Below are 21744 nucleotides of genomic sequence, written 5' to 3'. Positions count from 1 at the left end.
TCGAGCACCCTGCATGTCTGACATCAAGCACCTCCACTAGTAGCTCCCATCCCCGCATATCGCCAGTGACCATCACAAAAAATTGCAAGGTCACCATGCTAATCTGGTCAAAGATAAATTCATCACTAAGTGAAACGAAATGAACCGAAAAAATATTAAACTGGCACTCGTTTTCTAGAGTTTCCGTGAAAGGGTGCAAAAGAAGAAGATCGCGATGTCCTTTACAAATAAAAGAAAATATTTATCACATGTCAAATTGAAATACAATGCTTGCTTCGTTGGTACTTCTTTGCTATCGTACGGTCAGGATAATCAGCTGGTTACCAGGATATCTATCGTACGTTGCAGGAAGTATCGCTGCATCAAATTTTTTTTACGCAATTATTTTTTATGTGGTTTTTTTTTTTTTTTTTTCGCAAGCATAAACTTTTTTTTTTCTTTTGACTGTGTAAACTGCAGATCATTATGATTACACCGTCATTCAAAGTGGATCAGGATGACAATTCCGTGACCATTGTTATCAAAACGCCTTACGTGAGAGTATGTTTACCGTTTTTTCACTGAAATTGACGTGATCGTCATGGCCACTCGCAGCGGTTTGACGTTTGTGACACTTTTCTGATTAGGCCCAAGATGTCGATCTGCATGTTCAAGGGACTGAATTCCGATTTTTCTTACGACCTTACTTTTTGAGGTGATGTGAGCCAGTGAAGAATAAGTTCGTAGGCGACATGTTTGTTAACGCGATCCGCGTGTAGATTGTATTTACCGGGCAATCTCGTGGAAGACGATGATTCCAAAGCCGTGTACGATCCTTCGGCGGGCGAATTCACCGTAAAGATCTCGAAAGAAACCAAAGGCGAGCATTTCCAGGATCTTGATCTGCTTACCAAACTCCTGGCACGTAAAGGCGAATCCGTTTCCGCCGAAGCCAAAGGGAAGAAACCCTTGATCGAAGTCGTCGGTGGGGATGCTATGGACACCGAACCTATCAGCGAACTGAAAGACGGTAGGGTTGACCACAGCCACTGCATGACGAAAGACCACAGCATAACCGAGAACGTTCCTTTATTCGTTTAGCCGAGAATTTCAATTGGGAGTTGCCGCAAGAGTTACCACAAGATGAACTGCTGGTGCAGTCTTCCTGCTACGGGTTCAATAATCAGTACAATGGCTACTTTACACATGTGGAAGAAACGCCCAATGAAATCAATGATATTCCCGCGCCTGAAAAATCCACCACGGAATCCAGGCGACAAATTCGCGTCGAGCAAGAAGATCTCAAGTTCGATGAGGATTACTATGCAATGGACTATGTGAATGATGAAGAAATTCAACATCTCATCAAATATAAAACCATCTGGTCCAAAGAACTACGCCGTATTCAAAAGAACGCCAAATCAGAAGACGCGAGTGCACCGAAAAGTAAGTCATTGTCAGATAAAACGGGAGATCCTTTTTTTTTTCGCTTTATTGACTGACCCCATCTGGTCAGATGCTTTGATTCAAGAGGTGCAGAGTGTACAAACCAACGGAACGACCGACCTCGATCTTGCTTCACTATCCATCACAGATACTGCTGGTTCTCTAGTAAAACTCGACGCCAAAGATGAGAAATTGATGCGTAACCTACCCAACAAAGAATGTGAGTACAAAAAGATCCGTAGTCCATTGTTGTCGGTATGAAAAACTGATGCATGTGAGGACAGACTTGTTATCACATCCAAAAACAACGTATCTGGGATTGGTTGATATACTGTTCGCCTACAGTTATAATCATCGTACATCAGAAGGCGAAAACACCGTCGAATCAGTTTGGTGTATCGGAAAAGTAAGCTCCAGTATGGCATGCTTAGAGGTAAGTTTCCCATCCCAGACGATTGATGCATGATCCTACGGCTTATTGCTTCATTATTCTTGAATAGCAATTTTCGACTCTTAAGGAAACCGTCATTGCATGTTATCGTCGTGCATTATCATACCCCCTTTACCGCAATTTTGAACTGTGCAACAAAGTACTTCAGGACGTCTACGTGCTATTCCGCTTAGGAAAGCGAGCTATCCTCAAAGCATTACTGGAGATTAAAGATTTATTCGATCATCATGATGTATACTACATTTACAGTAAAATATGGCTCGATGATTACTGCGTATGGATCCAGCACGCAAGGTAAGCAAAACAGATTGAATCTAGTGTATCCATCAATAAATCTGACAGAGAGATCTATCATTAGCGACCATGTAATTCGTACCTTGGCCCATGAATTGCATCACTTTACGTTGGGTAAAAATGATCTCGGATGGGATCTGGTCGAATTGGAAGAGGTAAGGCGATAGAAAAAAAGTTGAATGGTCTTTCGCAGTATTGATATGTAAAATTTGTTTTTCCTTTCAATGTGCAACTCAGTTGGCCCGAGAGATGAAGACGTTGGAAGAATCCGAACAGAACGGTGAAACCACAGTATAAAAACTAAATAGCATAGCATAGCATATGTATAATATTGTATAGTAACAAGAAAATTACACATGAGCAAAGGGGATGACAATCAAGAAAAAGAAGGTAGTATGGAATCAAAAGCGGACAAGAGGGAAGAACGCAGGATACACTTGCAATTTTTTGCTACGACAGATAGTACAATCAAATGTTTCCCGGTTTTTGGGCGGCATAGTAGTACCAACACATATGTGTTTTGGATGTCTCACATTCATCCAGACCTTGGGTAATGGTATTGAGGATCTCTTCGTTCGATACGTTATTCAGTTCAGAAAGCCAGGGTCGCAAAATACGAAATCGACGCTCGATCAAATCTTTGAACAGATACCCTGTTTCCTTCATCACTGGTGATTTGACAATGTACACAATTAGCGCACAATGTATTATTACGTTAAACACCGTCGGCATACGTCCGAGATGGTCTATCTTTAATTTTCGATATAGTTACTTACCATCTGTCGATGTCCATTCGCCCAGAGGCAGTTCCATGGCACGCTCTTGCACGTTTTGATACCCTGTTTCTTTCAACAGTGGGGTAATAAGATGAACGAGCTGTTTCTCAATACCCAAATGTTCAAGCAATGTGTCCATCCAACGATCCAGCGTTTGAAGATGGGCACCTGCCGAGTAAATTTCCAGATCTTGTTCGTAGATCTCCAACCATCCGCCTGGCTTCAAAATCCGCATGACTTGCTGCATAATCTGACGCCATTTATGGTGAGGCGAATTGCTCAGCCAAACATCACGCATCATTAAATAGTCGACGCAATTGTCCTCGAACTGTTCCAGCCCTGTATGCTCTTCATGAGGTAGCATATGCTGAAATTCGAGATTATTGTGTGCGCTCGATAATTTACTCATAGTTGCCGAAGGATAATCAATCCCGACCACGTGGCATTCCGGAAACTTATGAGCTAGCTCCATTGCCCAAATCCCTAGGATACAAATAACAAAAGGCATAAGCAATGAATTCAATTGCAGTGGCTACTATCTTCTTACCTGTGCCACAGCACCAATTGACGATCAATGAAGGCGACCGTAACGGTACACCATAGTTACCCTTCCAGGTATGCTTCAGTAAATAATGCTATAGAAACCAACGACCCCAGCGTTAGTTACAGTGGACTTGCTCCTTTTTCGTTTTTCTTGCCTGTCGTTGTTGTCTGTTCAAAGAAAAAATGACTCTTTAGTGTGCCTGGTCCATTATACTTCGTTCATTTCCCATGGGAAAAAAATCTCGAGGACACTTTTACCTGTCTCGTTCCTTGCGTCTTTGCTTTTCACTGTTATTGAGTGTATACACATCCAAGAGCATTTGCTCGCTTCGGTATTTGGGTGTCCAGGAGACATCGACGCCGTAGAGTGGGTCGTTAGGCCGCTGATGCCCAGATTCTGGGAAAACGGTGTTCTCAGCTGCGTTTTGCATATCCGATAGGCCGTGAGCCTCGAGCGAGCTGGAAGCGCTCATTTCTGAGTTCGAAAGCACGCGTGGGAGTGGAGATTGCTCAGTGGATCGCCAAATGAGGCTTTGTGGATCTGGTCCCCCCGTGGCCGCCATGGCCCCGTATAAGGTGGCGTTCACCGGAGCACCGTCACCCTGCCTTCGGCTTGAACGACTACTCGTAGTGCTACTTTCGTCTTTTTCTTCCGCTCCGAATTTGTAATCTTGCCATGATGACGCCCGGCTTCCTATGGAAGGCTTAAAGTAATGACGCAGTTTGGTTTTCTTGGCACCGCTTTTACTGCTGTTGGAAGAGTGCGACGGTGATGCATTTGATCGATTACGGTCGATTTGAGCCAAGTCTCTTGCTTCGCTACTGGAATGCACTTTGGAAGACCGGCTGTCTCGCCGTGTACTCCCGGATTCCATGAATGAGGGCCGTCGATCTTTACTAATGGACGTTCCCATGACGAGACTGTGTGGCAGATAGCACTGGAGCAAAGTATTATGACAACAACCGTGAGTGTGGTAACCAAAGAGATGAGTGAGTCCGTCTCAAAACGATAGGTGGCATGGGCTGCTCATAGCCCGCTGTCCGTCGGAAAAAATAGCCATCACAAAATTCTGAAACCCTTGAGTAAGCAAGTATTTATCGTACAATATACAGTCCTCCATGGAGAGTTCAAACAAGTTTAAAAGAATGCAAAATAATGAGATGGCATGGATTAGCGGTGAGGGAATGATGAATACAGGAAATAGAAAGGAAGAATCAATGGGTTAAGCCCATTACTGGCGACGTTTTCTTGGTCTTCCACGCTGGGAGGTGGAAGAGGAAGCGGAAGTGTCCCGTCTCCTTGAACTGGAAGGTACACTCGATGGAGTTGGACTGTCTTGTTGTTGCCACTTTTCCCTTCGTTCTTCCAGAGTTCTATTGCATGATGGATACAACTATGAGCGGATCAACACTTCTGTTTTCTTTGATCTATGCATTTACCTAGCCATGTGTGCTTCCAATTCTTGCTGTATATGGGGTATTTTCGGCAATCCGCATCTCAGCCGCAGTTCATTCACTTCATCTAAATCATCCAACGTCACTACAAGTTTCCTGAATGCAGCATATTTGTCGTCCGTACCGTGCAAAGTCTCATATTGTTCATTGCGGATTTTGTTCACCGTTAACTGTAATTCATCACGTTCTCGTCCCAAGGACTGCTCCGCTTCCTTTACCTAGGTCCATGGTCAGCTAAAATGCAATGCCATAGGATCCTCAATCCAAAAAAAAAAAAAAAAAAAAAAAAAAAAAAACATACGGTGTCCACATCTCGTTGTACAGCTTGCAACATATCAAGCAATACTTTTCGTTCTTTCTGCAACCGTTGACGCTCGGCGACAATTTCTTCCAGTAAATTTTGCTTATGGTCCAGTAACTCTGTCTTTTGCAGTAACGTGGCCTTGAAGTCAACTAATTCCTGCGTTTTTTGTCTAATTGGGTAGAATAGATACCGTCAACTTTGTAAACCGATGATGCTTTGCAAGTTGCCAATGGGTTACTTTAAGCTCTTTAAGACAACGAGCTGTTCTTGCATAACAGCCGAATCAGCAGACGCAGCACTATTCGACATCCAACATTAAACTTTCCTATTGACAAACAATATCAGAACAAAAGTTTATTACCTTTCCATTGAGCGTAAGCAAGTTTATTTTTGGGATTGAACCTTTTCTTTTCTTTTTTGGTGCTGTCAAGGCAAGTTAATTTAGCAGAAAAAAGTCGCACAATCGGAAAAGGTGCGAAAGTGGACAATGTGGGACTGCTTATTTGGATTGTGGCTTCATCTGAACGATTCGACTTCAATAATCACCCTAGTCAGCCCCGCGCGAAAATATTAGAAAGTAGTGAAGGCATTTGAATCACTCGTTCTTGGCACCATGTTTCGCTCATTAGGTACAGTTCCGTTTTGGTTAATTATATCTAGCATGAACAGCCATTCTTATTACCTTGTATACCAGCTTCTGCTTCCTCCCAAATCGTGCATTCCCTGGCTCCTTTTGGTCAATCCGCAAGGGCCATGTCACATAAGCTTAAATCCCACTCGGGCGCAAAGAAGAGGTACGTAAACCTTTTGTTCAAGCGACTGACATCAACTAACGTTGTATTTTTTTTCTTTCCTCACAGATTCATCCCTACTGGCAGCGGACACTACAAGCGATGGCAGACAGGTCTTCGTCACTTGAATTCCACCTTTTCGGCCGAACGAGTGAATCGTCTGAGCAGAATGGTGATTGCCAGCAACTCGCAAAAGAAAATGCTCCGCAAAGCGCTTCCCTACAGCTGTTAGAAACCATCCACTTCAACTGTATATGCATATAGAAACAAACGACCTCTCTACAAGTTGTACCTATAAATCGTTCTTCAACCAATGCCATTGTTTCGCCTTCATATGACTTGGATCTTTAGCTTAATAGGGTTTTCTAGACTTCTTGATACGAACACTTGCTTGGATAAAGATCCATTATGGACGTAGTGTGATGTTGCTTCGCATATGTGTACGAAAGTTTGTAAATATCAAAATACAAAGCAATATTTACTGAGGGATGACACCGTTACGAGATCATTGTCATGGAAAAGGACCGTGAACCATTGGCGCGTTTAGAGGACAGTGACCCAGGAACTCAATAGTGAGATTGTTCCTTCTTTGTGCTATTGACTATTTAGAGTTCGATCCATTGTTGGTTGGCTGAGGCGTTCTGGTGAAATCCCGGTAGAGATGTGTGACATGCCAAAATTTAGACGCTCCTTATTGGAAGAGAGGGTGTCGGAGACACAAGATTGGAAATCGAGGAAGAAGAGAGAACCAGACACCGCTCTCAGAGGGGTCTCCGTTAAAAAAAGTACACATTTATTGGCAACGTTGTCCAACGGCAACAATAGAATACATACACTTTAAGGAGCGCCATTCCATAGAATGCCATCTCCATTCATTAAACACCATGTTGATACTTCTTTACCGCATGTAGCATCATCAAGGTCACCTTACAGTTCAGATCTTCGAGTAAGTTTCTACCCCTTATCTTGACTCTGTGATCATCGGTCTCATGGTGTACAATAGTATTCAGCAGGACGTCGAACCTTTTTCAAAGACAAGCTGTGGGAACCAGCCACCACGCCTTTGTTCTCAATGATACCACGGAAAGCTCGGCGTCAGCAACAGTGGCTCAAGTTGTTCCTGGCCATGGCATGTCTTGCCTTTGTCTTTGGCTATATACCCTATTTTACATTCATCAGCGACGTGTCCGTGTCACCCACCCAAACAACATCGCTCTTTAATTCCACGCCTCGCGATCAGTTACTATTGTACCGCATCATCGGCAACGATCTGCCGCCACGACATAAAGTAGGCCAGACGTTGTCCAATCTGCACTTTATTTTGCAACACGAGCCACCGTTTCCGGACACACGGAAAATCTATGTTCTCAATCGGATTGCCGATCCAGCGAGCGAGATGGCGATTATTCGGTTACTGAATCGATTCGACAAGGAATACATTCGGATACCATTTGTCGAGGAAGATTACCAAAAGCTCGATTTTCGTCTGGAAGACTTTCCAGAACCGGATTTCTTGCACTCAGACGACTACCGACGTTACTCCAAAGTCTCCAAGTTACGAGCCCTCGATTACACCTACCATGATAAAAATCTCTACGTGATGAATAATGTAAGTTAACTATGCTTTCCGTGCACCAAGAAGAGAAAAGGCTTAATTTTTTTTTCTGATATTGCAAAATGAAGAATGGCGGACGTAATCGTGCTATTCATCATGGTCGATCCATGCCGAATGCTCGCTGGATTATGCCTTTTGATGGTAATTGTTTCCTAAGCGAAAACGGGTTTGCCGAAATCAAAAGCCAACTGGATCGTTATGGCGATACCACCAAATATTTTGTGGTTCCCATGACACGATTATTAAACAATTCCGTTTTGTTGAACAACCTCGATGAACGACCCAAGACACCTGAAGAGCCGCAGATCATCTTTCGCTTTGATGCAACAGAAGAGTACAATCTGGATATGCGCTACGGTCGCCGCAGCAAGGTAAATGATTAGAATCTGGATACAGTGGCCGGGCGCTGAGGTGGGAAAGCGTCGATCTGTCCCAAGGGTTGGCTTTTTTGCACGAACCTGATTGCTGATACCTTTTTCTTTTTCCGTTAGTTGGAGTTACTGTGGCGATTGGGGGCGTTGGAGAATCGTCGCTTACGTAAACCCATCGTGCCATGGGAACCGATGGAACGACCGTACAGCAAGGATAAAGGCAATTTTAGGACCATTGGTTGGGTATATCGTTTATTTTCCGGGAACCCTCAGCAAGAGGAGAACAAGAAGGAAGCCTCGTCTATCCGTGCTTTTAATCGTCTGCTTGCCATTCAATCGTCTCTCGACAGTTTGGACGAAACATTGGCGCGTCGCACGTTTCGTCACGATGCTCTTTTCCGGTTCAATGAACGGGCCATGGCACAAATACGGTATGCGTTTTGGAACAAAGAGGCCGCCGTAGTAGGGATTATGGATGAACTGGCCCGCCAAGCCGACGACGTAGTGGAGACGACCCAGGTGTACCTGTCGAATGTGGAATCGATCGAGTTACCGTTGACCGGTTACATGGATACGCTTTCAAGAAACGTCACTCTTTTGACGCTAGCCAATTATTACCACGGCAATGAAAAATATGCACGCGTCGCGGCCAATCTTGTGCGGATCTACATTCTTAATGCGATGGCAGTAGAAGATGAAGACGAGTATGATTCGGCCCGACGAATTCCCGAAGACAGTCATGTGCTCGATTTTCTTTCGGATCAAGGTTACTCTTTCCCTCGTCTTGGTCGCTTGTCCCGCGTGGTGCCCAAGTCCAACCGAAGTCGACCTCTGAGCATGGCCGACTGGACAAAAACCGATCTGTCCTCTTTTCTGGACTCGCTGCGTCTCCTCAAACGGGCGCAAGCTTTGTCTCACAAAGAATACATTGAACTGCAAGCCATGATGACGGACGTTCTGGATTATCTGGTGACGTCTCCTACGGGCGTTCATTTGGCCCAGCTTACCGACCATCGAGGCGTACTGTACGATCTTCAAGTCACCGCCTTGGCTACCTTTACCGACGATGTACGCCTGTTCCTCCGTGTCGCCAATCGATGCCGGATGCGCATAGGGAAGCATTTCCAAGCGGATGGGACGCAACAACTGAAGCAGACGTCGGTCTTGGATCGAATGCAACCAGGGCAGACGTACGAGACAACATTCAATTCTCGGTCTTTGTGGCGAGCCGTTTTACATCAGGAGACGCGCAATCTTCAATACTGGACCATTCTCGCGCGGAGCATTCAGAATACAGGTGTCGCCAAGGATATTTGGCATTACACCGCACGAAATGGCGCCAGTATATCGCACTCTGTCACCGCTCACCTCAAGCGTTACGTAGATGGGTTACCGAAATTGTCCACGGCCGATGCCACATATGCGAAATCGGTCCTGAGACCCTTGGCTCAGATGGCGACGGTAGCGGCGGATCACAGCAACGACGGTGGACAGGATCAGGCGTGGCTCTCACAGCATGCTGCCACCTTTGGTAGTCCGTGGAGTGTGGAAAACTTGCCCAATGCGGCCCCAGTACCTCTGGTGGGCCATGCAGCAAACGACGAGGAGCACAGTGGTGTCGCAAATTACGACGATTACAACGCTGAACAGATGGGAGTCCCATTCTTTTGGATGCTCACCAACCAACTGTAGGATATACAAACATTTTTTTTTATTTTATTTTATTTATGTCTGGTTCATACATATAGACGATGCAAAATGATTTTTTTGTTCATCATATCATTTATTCATTTTTCTCATGTAAAATTCTTTTTGTCTGCACTGTTCGCGTTTATCAGCTGTCAGTTGCTACATTTTTGATGATAAAATAGAAAAACCGTATACGTTCGTATATCACAATTGTTTGAATACAAACGCTCACTGAAGGGAATTTATTGAATGTAAAAAGGCCCAAATATGTTTTTGATGGCCCTTTCCTGACCATGGGTGCGCAAACTGACGATCAAAGGTGTCATATTTTCTGATTTTAGACGGAGACAGCTTCCGAGGTTCGTGTTTCACGCATAGAATCACACAATAAGGAGCAGTTCGTCATTAGAAGCAGTATGTAATTCCGGAATATGCAAATTGGTCTATGCAGCAATAGAATGCACCAAAACTCACAAATAGTCTCGCTCACCACGATAGGAAACTGCATTTTAATCCGATATCACATGAGTTCGCGAAGCTTACTTATTGTTTCACTGTGTGACCTAAAGTAACAGGTCCATATAACGAGTTCAGCACAAGTTTCAAGGAATGGTTCAGCGACACCTTTGGTTGTCAAAATATCCGTAATAACTTTACGCATATTAAGCCGACGGGTCCATGGTAAACAACTACCCTAAAAGCCGAACCGGTGTGCCTGGAAAAAAGGTACAACCACACTGAGTTTTATTCAGGGATAATCACGACTGTATCACGGCAGACAAAGACCTTAGCCTGAAGAATGGGCGTGACATTTGTGGCATGCTCATGTCAGGGCAGTAGTTTAGCTTACAGGCAATTCAGGCGTATGTCGTTCTTTGAAATTTGGGGGTGATGACCCGAAACGCCATTGCTGATATTAACGAGCAGTCCGGCTGATACGTCTTTTTTCTTTGTCTTGACGCAAATAAAACCGTGCCTCATCAGCCCCTTACAACATAAAAATTCTTTGTCTTTTGACTCCCTATTGCTTTTTTTATTTTACTGTTCTTACTGCTCTTACTTATTGCTCTTACGATGCCTTCTCCTGTCTCCAAAATCCATCTCTCTACTATTAAGCAGATGCAAAACCTCATCAAGCTTACGAAGTAAATGTTGAACCATTCTACTGAAGTGTAATTGTATAGAAATGACGACCAGGCTAGCTCACTCATTGTGGAGGCTTCGGCCAAGTTCTTTGACACAGTCGACAAAGTCTTCTCCTAGTTGAAGCGCAATGCCACTTCGAAAATGGAACCTGAAGCCTCGAAAAAAGAGGACCAAGACCAGATAGAATTTGCGGAACGTCGGGCTGCCTATCATCCTGTGCGTTCGTCGGCTCCTGATGCCTCCTGCTGTGGCTGTTCCTGCTTCCTTACCCGCTTTCACTCTGATGCTGTGAAGGACAACTGCCAAGTTCGGGACTGTCAAGATTTTGGACCTGGCCTCATGTACAGATGGCCCCATTTTACTATGGAAGCTTGCAGGATATATTTACAATTGCATGACCCCGACGCCCATCGACTGGCCTGATGTCAGAGTCCGATACGATGGTCTGTTTGGACTTGTTTCTGGGGACCTCTCTCTTCTGTGATCCCGGAGGCCGGCTTTGAACACTTTCATCGCGTCGTTCCCCACCTTGCCTTTGTGTCATGGCTCTTCCCGATAATGATACGCCTCTCCCCAACCCTCGAGCACGACCCTAGACGTCCCTGTGTTCAATAACTATTCTTCTTTGGAGATAATATGGATGTGCGCAATCATGAGCTTGGCGGCTTAGACGTGACACCATAGAGGAGCAAACCGTCACAACAAGGACGCCACATTTGGTTCGCTATTCCTCGTGGCTTCTGAAGAAAACGCATGAATTGGGAAGAAAACAGTGGTCGCTTCTTCCGATTATCCTCGACTCACCTATGCCCGCATAGTACAGCGTTAGCGACCGTCTTCCATGAAGGTAGAAAGTGAAAGGCACGACCGCTATCATCGAAAACGACAGTGAAATTGAATCACCTGCAAAACATGATTCGAGTTATCGGAAATCATTGGAGGAAAACATCGCGGACGCATGCAGTGGTCGACCCTGCTTGCCGAAGGCAGATCGAAAAAGGATTCCCTTATCCGTCATCTTTCTATTCCCTTTGGGATTTATTTTATCAATGAAATTATTGACGGATCTCAGCCTCAGAACCTTTGCAGATCCTTACAAAGCAATGGATGAGCAAAGGAAGTGGAGGTTATCCTCCGGAAGAAGTGCGAAAGACATCCTTCATGACTATGGCATAGAACGAGAGAAATCTGAGGAGGGAATATATCGCTCAGGACAAGGGACTTGCGACAATCAAGGTAAACAGTACCATCTAACCTATGCTTTTGCGATGTAACTAACGGTATATACTAGAGAACAATTTGTTTATTCTCGCCATGAAGCCCAGAACCCGGCTCGGATCTTAAGCAAATTTGTCTTACGCGACGTGAGAGTCATGAAGCTACTCATCAAGAGCCCCATCGATATATCGGCTGAACCATGTGCTGTATATCCCTAAACAAAAATAAACCGTTTCTCCAATACCATGTTTTTTAGTTATCTATGAGCGGTTCAGTTTTATTTACATGAGAACAAAAAGAAAAAGAATAGATGACAAAAAAATAAGCAAGCCACAACGTTGGGAAAGGGAGGGAGTAGTGAGCAAAACGTGAAATAAGAGTTCGATCATTCCAGCGACAAGTAAGGGTGAGAGTTATCTTAAAGCAATTGTTTGGCCAAGTCTTCGTGATCTTTCATCCACTGGTCTACGGTACATTTCCAGACAATCTCATATTGACCAAGCCATCCCTTTCGTGTTTTCTTGATTTTTTGGAACCCGTGGCGAGTGTGAAGAATGGTTTGCGCACTTTGTTGCATTTCGTTGGTCGTTGCATAAATAGATTCTAATCCTTGCTTGTGAGCCCAGAGCATGACGTTGTTGATCAGTAACGTAGACAAGCCGCAACCTTGGTAATCCGGTTTCACGGCCAGTCGCTGTAAAGTAGCGGATTTCGGAGCATGCGGTTCCGCAAAGACACGCTTGTCGTCCTGCACATCGTCCTCGTCGACCACCACGCGATCGGCCACGATAGACGAGGATAACCATGGGATCCATCGACTCACCGTTTCCCTCAAGGCGTCCCACAAAGAGGGTATCGATATGCGATTATCGTACACCCTCTCACGGTAATTCGCCAAACCCACCATCCCAATGGGAACGTTATCCATGGCCAACACCCAAAAATGAGACAAGGTTTGTTCTTTGGCGGGCCGCAGTGTTCGTACCATTTCCGTGGCAGGCTTTGCGCTCTTGTCAAAGGTGACCCGTTTCTTGTTGGACGATGAGGACGGTTTAACAGGTGGGGAATCGTCTACGATGACTTCCTTTTTGACCCAATTCAAATAGTATACTTCCGGATCACTGAGATCGTTTTGTTGTGCTTCTTCAATGTGACCCACCACCTCCCAACGATCGGTGAAAATAAACAAGACCACAAAGGCTGCCAAAATCCACCCCAGAACCAATGCAATCCTCATTAACCACAGAATCCACCGTGGCCAATGAGCACCCGATATCACCGCAGGCACAACGGTGACCAGACAGTAACATGAGGTCAACCAGATGGTCCAGAAAACGGGGGACATGAGTTTGCGCTTAATGCCTTCAGGCACCAACCCAAATGCGGCCGAGTAAAACACATGCAGAACGTAGTCATGGTCCGTGGCTCGATAGGTTCGAAGTACTAGTCGCGACGCATTTTCTGAATCTTGATTCGTTTCTGAACCAGACATGACCGATGGAGAACTCTAAACGGCAACACACGGTCCATTTTGTTGCTTGGAAATGTGACCAGCAATTGTAAATCCGACCTTTTTTTTTGGCGTGCCATTGCCATTGACTCTCTTTATCAAGTTGACCCATGCACTCTCTTCGATCACATAGATATGCTTTGTCGAGTGATAATGACGACGCAACGGTTAATGGGAGTACAAGGTAATGTTTCAACAATTCTCTATCCCCTATAATAACGACTGTCCATAATGTGGTGTGTTCTAAAGCCTCATAAAACGCCAGAGGTACTTTGAATAGACTGTTTGTCATAATATATCATGCGTCTTTATTACAGATGGTGCAATCATTCTGTTTTTTGACAGAACCAAAGCTCTAGTTATCTTTTTGGTTATGCCCTGTATACCTTGCTGCCCTCAAATGAATTTCCTATAAATAAGCGATCTAGTTTGAAATAATAGCATATGAGAAGTGGATGAGAATGGATATGCTCTGAAAGGAGTGTGTGTAGCGGGGTGGTAAAGAAAATGGTGACAACAGCAAACAGACTATGAAAGCGGGCGTGCATTGATATCGACCGATCTCAGGTGATAGAAGGATCGATTTCGCCACAGACGTAGATGATGTGCACTTTCTTGGCCTGCCTTGAATACTATAGATGCATAAATGTAAAAGTAAGCGTTTCGTATCCAATGGGACTATTCATTCTTTCCACAGCCGGCATGATCACTTGCATTCTTTTTCCGTTTCATCGAGTTTCTGTAAGAATTCGTGACCCAGGCTCGCTGTGCCTGTTTGGGAGTAATCCATGATCTCTTTTATTCGCGTCTTGAAAGCCTGCAAGCCAATATTCCAGTGTAAGCACAATATTTGCACAAAATAATCCCGCCGTTGAGTTCTTACTTTTTCCAGGATAGCAGCCAAGGAATCGTCCACTACGAGTTTGAGCAATTTCATGCCAAATAAATAAAAGTAAGGGCAAAGCAATCGAAAATCCACATTGGTCGGACCAGCTTCCAACACATTGCGCACACGGGTGCCGTAAGCTTTGGGTATTTCCAGGGAAATTAATTGACTATTCAATCAGAAACCAACATCAGTATATCGGCTGTTTCTTCATTTTTCTGATTCCTGTACGCTTTTGCCTTCATTTTACCTATTGTCGGGTAAACTGAGCCCATCAAAAAGAGAAATACAAAATATTTATCAGGTACTGCATGTGTGTCTCTGTAACCGAGTGTGTTCTTACGTGAACTCAGCAAATGGTTTGACCAGCCAGAACGGTAATTCCAACCGTGATTGACGAGTGATCTAACGGATCATCAGTCATCAGTTCACACGATATCGACATGAACATGCCATACCTCTGTGCCATCACCGGTTAAATTGACATCGGCACTAATGTTATGAAGGAATATGCATGGAATTCGCTATAGGACCCATTTGGTATCATGAGATGAAGTATGAATCAGCACAAGCACAATACATACGGTATGTTCGGCTAGAATAGAGTCAATATTATAATATTCGTTGCTGTCCATGTGGCCACGTGAATAGGAACGAATAACTAAAGCAAGCACTGGACAATAGAGAAGAAAGAAGAAAAAGGGAGAAAAAAAAAAAAAAAAAAAACTTGCTGTAACCAGAAACTCGTGATGGGGCATTAATTTCCCAAAGCGCGTTTCCTGGTTCAAAAAATTTACGCGAGCGCGCTGTGTCGCCCAAAAAGTCACGAAAAAAACAATACAAACTCAGACTGCACAAACTGAGTGTATATATGGATGGATGGATACAAAAGGAAAAAGGAAGGGAGCGGGGGGTGGGGGAGCATGTCTTTATTTTTGTCATGGAGTTGTTATGTATATAGGTGGACGTAAAAGGGATGGTTTGGATTTAGTTATATAGACTGGAACCATTGGAGGAAACACTGTTGAGCATGCTGTTCCCATTGGAACCGTGTTCCTGCGAAATTCGCTGATCCAACATGGCGGAGCCTCTCCAGCCACTATTCTTATCTATCGGAACCGAATCTTGCTTTTTCTCAAACGATAAACCGTCCGCCCATGTCTTGATGGCATCCACCATGTCTAGAATTTTTTCTTCATTGCCACTAAACACATCTACACACATGAACATACAACAGAATCAGGTATTTGGCCCACTTTTTTCTACTAAGAATACCAATTATGTAATGGTCTTACCTTTAATTGTATATCTGCCGTCCACGACCACGCCTTCGCGACCCATGAACTTGAATGCCGTTACGATGTTATCCAGCATCATCATACTTACGGATCCTCCTTTCTGAGTCGGCGGTCGACGCACAGTTTTATGACTCAATGACTCAAGCAACAAAATCAGAGTGTCGCCATTGCGGAAAGCACTGGACAAGTCCACGACTTGTTTGCCGGGTGGCAAATGACTGTTAATCCAATCGATGTATTGTGCGTTGGTCCAAGGCCGCGTCTTTCCTGATTCGGTAGAGAACGTCGATCGGGAGCTGCGATCGCTCAATGCAGGTAGAGACGATGAGGGCGGTTGCTTATGGTGTGGATCGATTAAATCTTCATCGTTATCCGGAAATCCTTTGGTAATGTAATCGATTGCTGAAGGTGAATCCGGCATATGGGCTGTGGGATCCAACGGGGACGCGTCGTCATGATTAGCATTGGTCAGTTCAGCCGGATACTCTGTGATTCCCGATTCACGCGTTTGTTTATAGGTGGGGTTTGACCGAGGAGCTGGTTGATCACCTCGTGTTTCTTCTTCTTCACGCACCATGGCCATCTTTGGATTCTCATTGGCATGTGGTTTATTATACATAATCACCGACGGAGGTCGCGGCCGCATACGTCGTGCCATATCCAAGGACACCGTAGCTACTTGATTGGATGACATGACTGGGGCTAAAGGGGGAGAGGCACAATATTGTTAATTGGCTCTTCATTCGTTACCAAGAGAGAATCCAGGTGACTTACAAGCAAAATCACGCATGATGGTGGCTTTCATCAACATTTGCAACCACATTCTCATGGTTTCCAGGGTGTCTGAATAGAAGAAAAACGTTCTCTCCTTTTCATGCTGTGCTTTGAAACTGTATTTGCCAGCGTGAATTGTTTCATCCACAAAAATGCGGTAGCCACGCAAGTTAATGATGCCTTTCATGCGAGTATCCTAGAACAACCACGCCAGTGAAAATATCAATCAATCAGGCCCGACGCTGAAAAATAGCTCTACATGTTTCCGTTGTTTCTCTTACCTTTGGACTCTTGAAGTAGAATAAATTGGTGCCTTTGAGGACAAACCATCGCTTATTCCAGGTTTTGTACTTATCGCTTTTTTTATGGAGCCAGCCCTCATGTTCCGGTGCTTGAAATACGTCGGCCGTGGAATTGTGACGTTGCGCAGTCGAATCAAAGGACGCAACCGACAGCGTATGATCGTGGGGCTGTTTGTGTCTGTGTATCAACCCGTGAGATGGGACAAAAAACAGAGGTCAAGAAAAAAAAAAACAGATGGCCAACTTACGGTAAATCAAACTTGTCGGTCAGAGGAAGCTAATGCAAAAATGAAATGATTTACTTTGGTTGATTCTTGGGTGTGCTATTCACCGAAGCAGAGTAGGTACTTACTTCATTCAGGGGTGGGTCTGGTTGTCCAATCATTTTCACCGGGGTACTGACAGAAGGATGTGGACTGACGATGGAGTGATTGCTCTTTTGGGATGGTTTTCGAAGTGGGGAAAGGATACTGGGCTTGTGTGGGGAGTGATTCTCCAGACTACGAACTGTTCCTGAGGAAGCACTGGATTGTTTGGATGATTCGGTGTTGAAAGTATTCGAGCGACTGATACTCGACGAACCAAAACTGTGCGAAGAGATCGGACTAGTCGCACGCAAAAACGGCGGAAAGGGTGGGTGGCGGTGTGGCTCATCAAGGGTTGCTGGACCGACCTGCGGTGGCAACGGTGCTTTTCTGGGGAATTGATACAAGCTGTCAGAATCGATGGGCGAGCGTGGAGTTGAGTGAGGAGTTTCAGGTAAATAGTTGGCAAAATCATCCAAAGTGCTAATCCCACGTAACGCTGACTGTGAAATGACAGGAAGATGTCCAGTGGACATGGACACGCGAGGAGAAGGGCTTTCTTTCGATAGAGGGGGCGAAGTGGGTGGCTGGAACCAGGAACGTATAGTAAAAAGAGGGTGATTTTAATACTCGGTTTCACTAACCCACAAAACGAATGAAAAATAGTCTCTTACCCTTGGGGCATCTGTGACATCATTAGGTTGTATATATGAAGAAGCTGTATCGGCTTTCAGTTTATTGATGGCGTTCATGACTTTATATCGTCTGCCATAGGTTGTAATGCCGAGTTCCTTCAATGTATCAATGGTCAGATCGAGCAAGATATCACCAGTGATTTCTTGATCTGTGTAAAGTAGCGCAGACAATAAAAAAACAATGATAAGCACAGTCGCACAAAACATATAACAAAACCCGTTCACCTTTCACGGGCCCGCCCCGTGTTTTTCCCTCCCCAAATTAAAAAAGTCGCGAAATGATTTACCTATAAAATTATTGGCTACTAATCCAAGTCCAACAGATTCAAGCCAGTTGGCGACTTGCTCAACATTCCAAGCTTGAGGTTGGATTGAAGGTTGAAAAGGCGGTGAGCTGGTGGATTTGGGCGGCGTCATCGATCTGTCTGATTCTGAAGGAGGACGACTGAGTACTTGGTTGGGCATGGATGGTGGGTCTTGTAAGATCGACATTGTATTGATGCGATCTTCCAAAGCGCGATCGTAGACGCGACTGGAAGAGGTACTGCTGTTGGATTTCTGTGAATGATACGATGTACGATGAATGGTTGGGCTTGTATGGGTCGGCTTAATTGGAGAGGTGTAATTCATAGGAAATAAACCGATTTCACCGTTGGTATTGCGACCCTAGTTTTTTCACATGTTAATATATTTCGAAATTCACTTTCAGTCTTGCCAAGGAAACCTTTTTTTGGTTTTTAAACAAGAAAAATTAAGGAGTGGGGTAGAAAAAAAGCAGTAAAGTTATAGAAATCAGGGAACACTACCACGAAAAAGAAAAGAAAACAAATAAAAGAAGCAAAGTAGAAGAACGAGAAAAAAAAAAAAAAAAAGAATTGATGAGTTACCTGCCACCAACCATCTTGATATTTTTCGTCTTTTTCTAGTACGACAATAGGTTCACCTATACCAAATGCAATTTCGTCTTCGTTTTCGGCTTCAAAATTGTGCACAGCGTAGACAATTTCGAGCATGGCCATGGTTGAGACAAACTCAAAAGAAACGATCTGCAGTTAATCCAAGCGTCGATGCAAAAGAACCAGCTTCAACAATAGAAACTTGATGAAACCGTCAAAATGAGTGAACTAGGAAAGTAAGATAGGAAAAAAAAAAAAAAGAACAGAAAAGGCTTAAGCCACTTGACGAGAAAAGTTAATAGACACGTCCAGACGGGGAATGATGACACACGTTGCACACGTTGCACACGTTGCACAATGCCTTGCTTCCTTTTTCAACTTTCTAATAATCTCTTTGCACATGCAAGGATCTCGACACCGAAAAGGCCATTTTTTTAGTGATGACCACGGGAAAAAAGAATTATCCTTGCCATTCCTCAATGAAAAAAACGCGAATACCAACACAAACCATGGAATACCCAAAGGGTCCTTCATAAAAGAGGCGTTGATCTACTTTAAATTTGCACCAATAACACTCACGAAACGCGGCTGACATTTTCGTCTGTGTATCATAAAATGGACAAAATAATGAGACAGTGACTCCGCAAAGTTTATTGCCTTTTTTTTTTTTTTAATTTCATTTCCTCCATCGCGAAGAAGCGAACAGATGATAATCAATAAAACTGGGTAGAAATATGTAGAGATGGTCTTTCTGTCTCTCTCTTTTTGAACGATACAAAAAGTTGTACACTTTTCTTTTGCTTTTTTAATCACACTAAATCGTTACCCCTCAAATCTGCAACCACAGATTCTCGATGGGGTTCATGCCTGGCGCTTGGACAGGACGCACCACCGTCTTTTTTCGTTCTCCATTCCTTCGAGTCACGATAAATGATTTGTGCTAAATTTAGGTTGTAGTTGATGCAGGCTCTGTTTCGGCTCAAGGACGAACGGTTTTCCGGCTTGTAAGCGGACCAGAATATTCCTGACTCGATTGCCGACCTTGACTTTTAATTGGCCACTTTCCCACTGTTTGGGCGTACCCACAGACAAGACCGTAAATGAAGGTCGGAAATAGACTTCTACTTGGTTCGCCATGAAGATTAATGACCTTTTTGCTGGGCCGTATGCATCCTTAACCAAGCCAAAACACAACGTCCTTGTCAACGATCAAGAACCCTGGATGAATCTTTTTGCCGCTGTGAGAAAAAGCATTAGAGTTGAGCCGGAATTTACCATCAAGATGCTCTAGCAATTCGTAGGTTGACTCGGTGTAATCACCCTTTGCATCCATCAGGCCGGGAAGAGATGAAGAGCAATGGCGTGCTTGTTAACCTCTCAGCTGCGCATAGGCATTCGTTGTAAACAAGCGCTCGTTACTATACCAAAAGTAGTGGCATTGTCGTATTTGATTGGATTATATGCGGTTGGCTTGCGTAAAAAAAATCCTTTGGTGAATCGGCTGTCACGGAGAGGTAAATGGCTCTGTGACAAGGCCATTCGTGTTCGTCCGGGATTTCTAATATTGTTACAAGCCACAGACATTATCGGTCAAAGAAGCATAAAGAACAATGCAAACTGTGCCAATGGAAACTCCACAACTTACCATATTGAGCATGGTCGGATTCAATGGTTCAGATCTCGATTGATTATTATCCCCATTCCAAGCGGAGCGAAAACCACCAAAAAAAAAAAAGGGACTACCGAAACATTGAAACATGAAGCACCAGCACCTGTGGGTTAATAGATTAAAAAAATTGATGCAACAAAATGCGTATTCTTACAACCCATCGTCGTCGCAATTCTACCACCCACAGCACCCACTGAATAATTACTGGAAATGTAATAGGAATGACCAAGAATAGCGTGGATACGGATGCGTTGATTGGTTCCTGAAATTTCGGGTTTCGGCATTTGAAAGGATGGCGCTGGCACCTCACTTTTTTTTTACACTTTTTTTTTCCTGATCGCGTATCATCCAAGCGCATTTGCATCGATCTCATTGTAAGTCAACTGTGCATTGATAAATAATAATAGCAACAGTTTTATCTAGCTCACATGAAGGGCCCTATATCGTTACACACGCAGGACAAAAGTAACGAGAATAGTGGGAACTTTCATCCGCAGCTTGAAACTCCATTCGCCATGTTGGTGTTTGATAAGTTTTTACGCTTTTTCATCGGCAGCATGTCTTATCGGCAAAAACCAGCTATTGTCTATTCTATCTTGCACCAGCGGTCATTCAGAATGGGTCGGCTAAACTGTTTTTGTAGGGGTTTTTTTTTTATTCTATTTGGCAAAACAAGCGATTGGCGAGATCAATGTTGATTTGTATTCCATTTGATTTGCGCTTTATTTTTTTCGTTGTATTGAAATTTTTTTTTTTTTTTTCAACGGTGCTCCGGACCCCTTTCCCCATTTCGACCTCGTCCTCCCCCTTTTTTTTTTTTCTTGTTTTATTCTTCTTTTTGAAATTCTCTGTTATTTTTCCCTTGTTTTCTCTTAAATTTTAAATTTTGGATCCTTTATCTTTTATTTTTTTTTTAATTTTCGATCGTAGTCTCGGGAGATCATTGAACTTTCCATTATCGCACACAACCACTTACATGGCCAGCACGAGAAAAGTACGATGGACCGAACCCGACAATGAATCACAAGAATTCATTTTCGATCGTTTTGCACCCGTGTTCACATCGGATTCCAATGCCGAGTTCGAGCCACCATGTGATGCGGTCGACCCCATCCAAGTCGATATGAGTTTGACCGACTTGAAGCAAAAGGAAAACATGCCCATGTGGCCCATGCCGTTATCCATGGCCATGGCTCAGTCGTCCCTTTCCTATGAAGCAGTTAATGATGACGAGGAGGATGACCACGACGACGAAGACGACCCTACACTCGCGGACGGTCTACTTGGCCATCGTAAATTGAGTCCTCTCGATACCAATGACGAAGACGACG

General features: G+C 44.1%; 8 protein-coding genes across 8 annotated transcripts; 3 read left to right on the top strand and 5 right to left on the bottom strand.

Annotated features, from left to right (window-relative positions):
• Positions 1-465: 465 nt before the first annotated feature.
• On the top strand, positions 466-2467 carry BYT42DRAFT_609706 (SHQ1 protein-domain-containing protein; the record flags this gene model as incomplete). The annotated part of the gene is made up of 9 exons (XM_051571301.1): positions 466-540; positions 627-694; positions 759-1009; positions 1081-1425; positions 1496-1645; positions 1710-1858; positions 1926-2170; positions 2235-2325; positions 2408-2467. The coding sequence occupies 9 exons, from the start codon at positions 466-468 to the stop codon at positions 2465-2467; spliced, it is 1434 nt and encodes a 477-aa protein (XP_051428477.1).
• BYT42DRAFT_552795 (S-adenosyl-L-methionine-dependent methyltransferase) lies at positions 2303-4028 on the bottom strand. The gene is made up of 5 exons (XM_051566415.1): positions 3748-4028; positions 3645-3657; positions 3494-3581; positions 2947-3429; positions 2303-2838 (listed from the first exon to the last, which is right to left on the bottom strand). Exons 1-5 carry the CDS (start codon positions 3960-3962, stop codon positions 2639-2641), a joined length of 999 nt encoding a protein of 332 aa, XP_051428476.1. The 5' UTR covers positions 3963-4028; the 3' UTR covers positions 2303-2638.
• Positions 4029-4925: 897 nt separating this feature from the next.
• On the bottom strand, positions 4926-5557 carry BYT42DRAFT_609704 (uncharacterized protein; the record flags this gene model as incomplete). Its single annotated transcript, XM_051571300.1, has 3 exons — positions 4926-5162; positions 5246-5417; positions 5487-5557. 3 exons carry the CDS (start codon positions 5555-5557, stop codon positions 4926-4928), a joined length of 480 nt encoding a protein of 159 aa, XP_051428475.1.
• A 186-nt stretch (positions 5558-5743) lies between these two features.
• On the top strand, positions 5744-6684 carry BYT42DRAFT_552783 (uncharacterized protein). Its single transcript, XM_051566414.1, has 3 exons — positions 5744-5877; positions 5943-6042; positions 6109-6684. Exons 1-3 carry the CDS (start codon positions 5862-5864, stop codon positions 6269-6271), a joined length of 279 nt encoding a protein of 92 aa, XP_051428474.1. The 5' UTR covers positions 5744-5861; the 3' UTR covers positions 6272-6684.
• A 427-nt stretch (positions 6685-7111) lies between these two features.
• On the top strand, positions 7112-9717 carry BYT42DRAFT_487117 (uncharacterized protein; the record flags this gene model as incomplete). The annotated part of the gene is made up of 3 exons (XM_051563774.1): positions 7112-7648; positions 7723-8025; positions 8146-9717. 3 exons carry the CDS (start codon positions 7112-7114, stop codon positions 9715-9717), a joined length of 2412 nt encoding a protein of 803 aa, XP_051428473.1.
• A 2613-nt stretch (positions 9718-12330) lies between these two features.
• BYT42DRAFT_552778 (uncharacterized protein) lies at positions 12331-13590 on the bottom strand. The gene has a single exon (XM_051566413.1). It carries the CDS (start codon positions 13568-13570, stop codon positions 12497-12499), a length of 1074 nt encoding a protein of 357 aa, XP_051428472.1. The 5' UTR covers positions 13571-13590; the 3' UTR covers positions 12331-12496.
• A 164-nt stretch (positions 13591-13754) lies between these two features.
• On the bottom strand, positions 13755-15200 carry BYT42DRAFT_552775 (uncharacterized protein). Its single transcript, XM_051566412.1, has 8 exons — positions 15059-15200; positions 14933-14998; positions 14818-14879; positions 14725-14739; positions 14472-14643; positions 14303-14405; positions 13854-14220; positions 13755-13772 (listed from the first exon to the last, which is right to left on the bottom strand). The coding sequence occupies exons 1-7, from the start codon at positions 15107-15109 to the stop codon at positions 14117-14119; spliced, it is 573 nt and encodes a 190-aa protein (XP_051428471.1). The 5' UTR covers positions 15110-15200; the 3' UTR covers positions 13755-13772; positions 13854-14116.
• A 10-nt stretch (positions 15201-15210) lies between these two features.
• BYT42DRAFT_552768 (uncharacterized protein) lies at positions 15211-19004 on the bottom strand. The gene is made up of 9 exons (XM_051566411.1): positions 18736-19004; positions 18136-18514; positions 17828-17997; positions 17201-17740; positions 17097-17125; positions 16828-17026; positions 16547-16742; positions 15770-16474; positions 15211-15688 (listed from the first exon to the last, which is right to left on the bottom strand). The coding sequence occupies exons 1-9, from the start codon at positions 18865-18867 to the stop codon at positions 15462-15464; spliced, it is 2577 nt and encodes an 858-aa protein (XP_051428470.1). The 5' UTR covers positions 18868-19004; the 3' UTR covers positions 15211-15461.
• Between the last annotated feature and the right edge of the window lie 2740 nt (positions 19005-21744).

The sequence above is a fragment of the Radiomyces spectabilis genome (genome assembly GCF_025331425.1).
Source record: "Radiomyces spectabilis strain NRRL 2753 chromosome Unknown BYT42scaffold_1, whole genome shotgun sequence".
NCBI classification, from domain to species: Eukaryota; Fungi; Mucoromycota; class Mucoromycetes; order Mucorales; family Radiomycetaceae; genus Radiomyces; species Radiomyces spectabilis.
This window is presented reverse-complemented; position numbering and strand designations above follow the sequence as displayed.

What these genes read in the sequence shown, in the direction of transcription:
- BYT42DRAFT_552795 (XM_051566415.1), bottom strand. Translation starts at nt 3,962, where the DNA reads ATGAGCGCTTCCAGCTCGCTCGAGGCTCACGGCCTATCGGATATGCAA. An exon ending in CAATTGGTGCTGTGGCACAG is followed by an intron (nt 3,430 to 3,493) that starts GTAAGAAGATAG and finishes TTTGTATCCTAG; the next exon opens with GGATTTGGGCAATGGAGCTA. An exon ending in CGAATGGACATCGACAGATG is followed by an intron (nt 2,839 to 2,946) that starts GTAAGTAACTAT and finishes TCAAATCACCAG; the next exon opens with TGATGAAGGAAACAGGGTAT.
- BYT42DRAFT_552783 (XM_051566414.1), top strand. An exon ending in CACTCGGGCGCAAAGAAGAG is followed by an intron (nt 6,043 to 6,108) that starts GTACGTAAACCT and finishes CTTTCCTCACAG; the next exon opens with ATTCATCCCTACTGGCAGCG.
- BYT42DRAFT_552778 (XM_051566413.1), bottom strand. Translation starts at nt 13,570, where the DNA reads ATGTCTGGTTCAGAAACGAATCAAGATTCAGAAAATGCGTCGCGACTA.
- BYT42DRAFT_552775 (XM_051566412.1), bottom strand. Translation starts at nt 15,109, where the DNA reads ATGGACAGCAACGAATATTATAATATTGACTCTATTCTAGCCGAACAT. An exon ending in CTATTCTAGCCGAACATACC is followed by an intron (nt 14,999 to 15,058) that starts GTATGTATTGTG and finishes TGGGTCCTATAG; the next exon opens with CGAATTCCATGCATATTCCT. An exon ending in TGGCTGCTATCCTGGAAAAA is followed by an intron (nt 14,406 to 14,471) that starts GTAAGAACTCAA and finishes ATTGGCTTGCAG; the next exon opens with GCTTTCAAGACGCGAATAAA.
- BYT42DRAFT_552768 (XM_051566411.1), bottom strand. Translation starts at nt 18,867, where the DNA reads ATGGCCATGCTCGAAATTGTCTACGCTGTGCACAATTTTGAAGCCGAA. An exon ending in ATGTCACAGATGCCCCAAGG is followed by an intron (nt 17,741 to 17,827) that starts GTAAGAGACTAT and finishes TCCTGGTTCCAG; the next exon opens with CCACCCACTTCGCCCCCTCT. An exon ending in ACCGACAAGTTTGATTTACC is followed by an intron (nt 17,027 to 17,096) that starts GTAAGTTGGCCA and finishes GTTGATACACAG; the next exon opens with ACACAAACAGCCCCACGATC.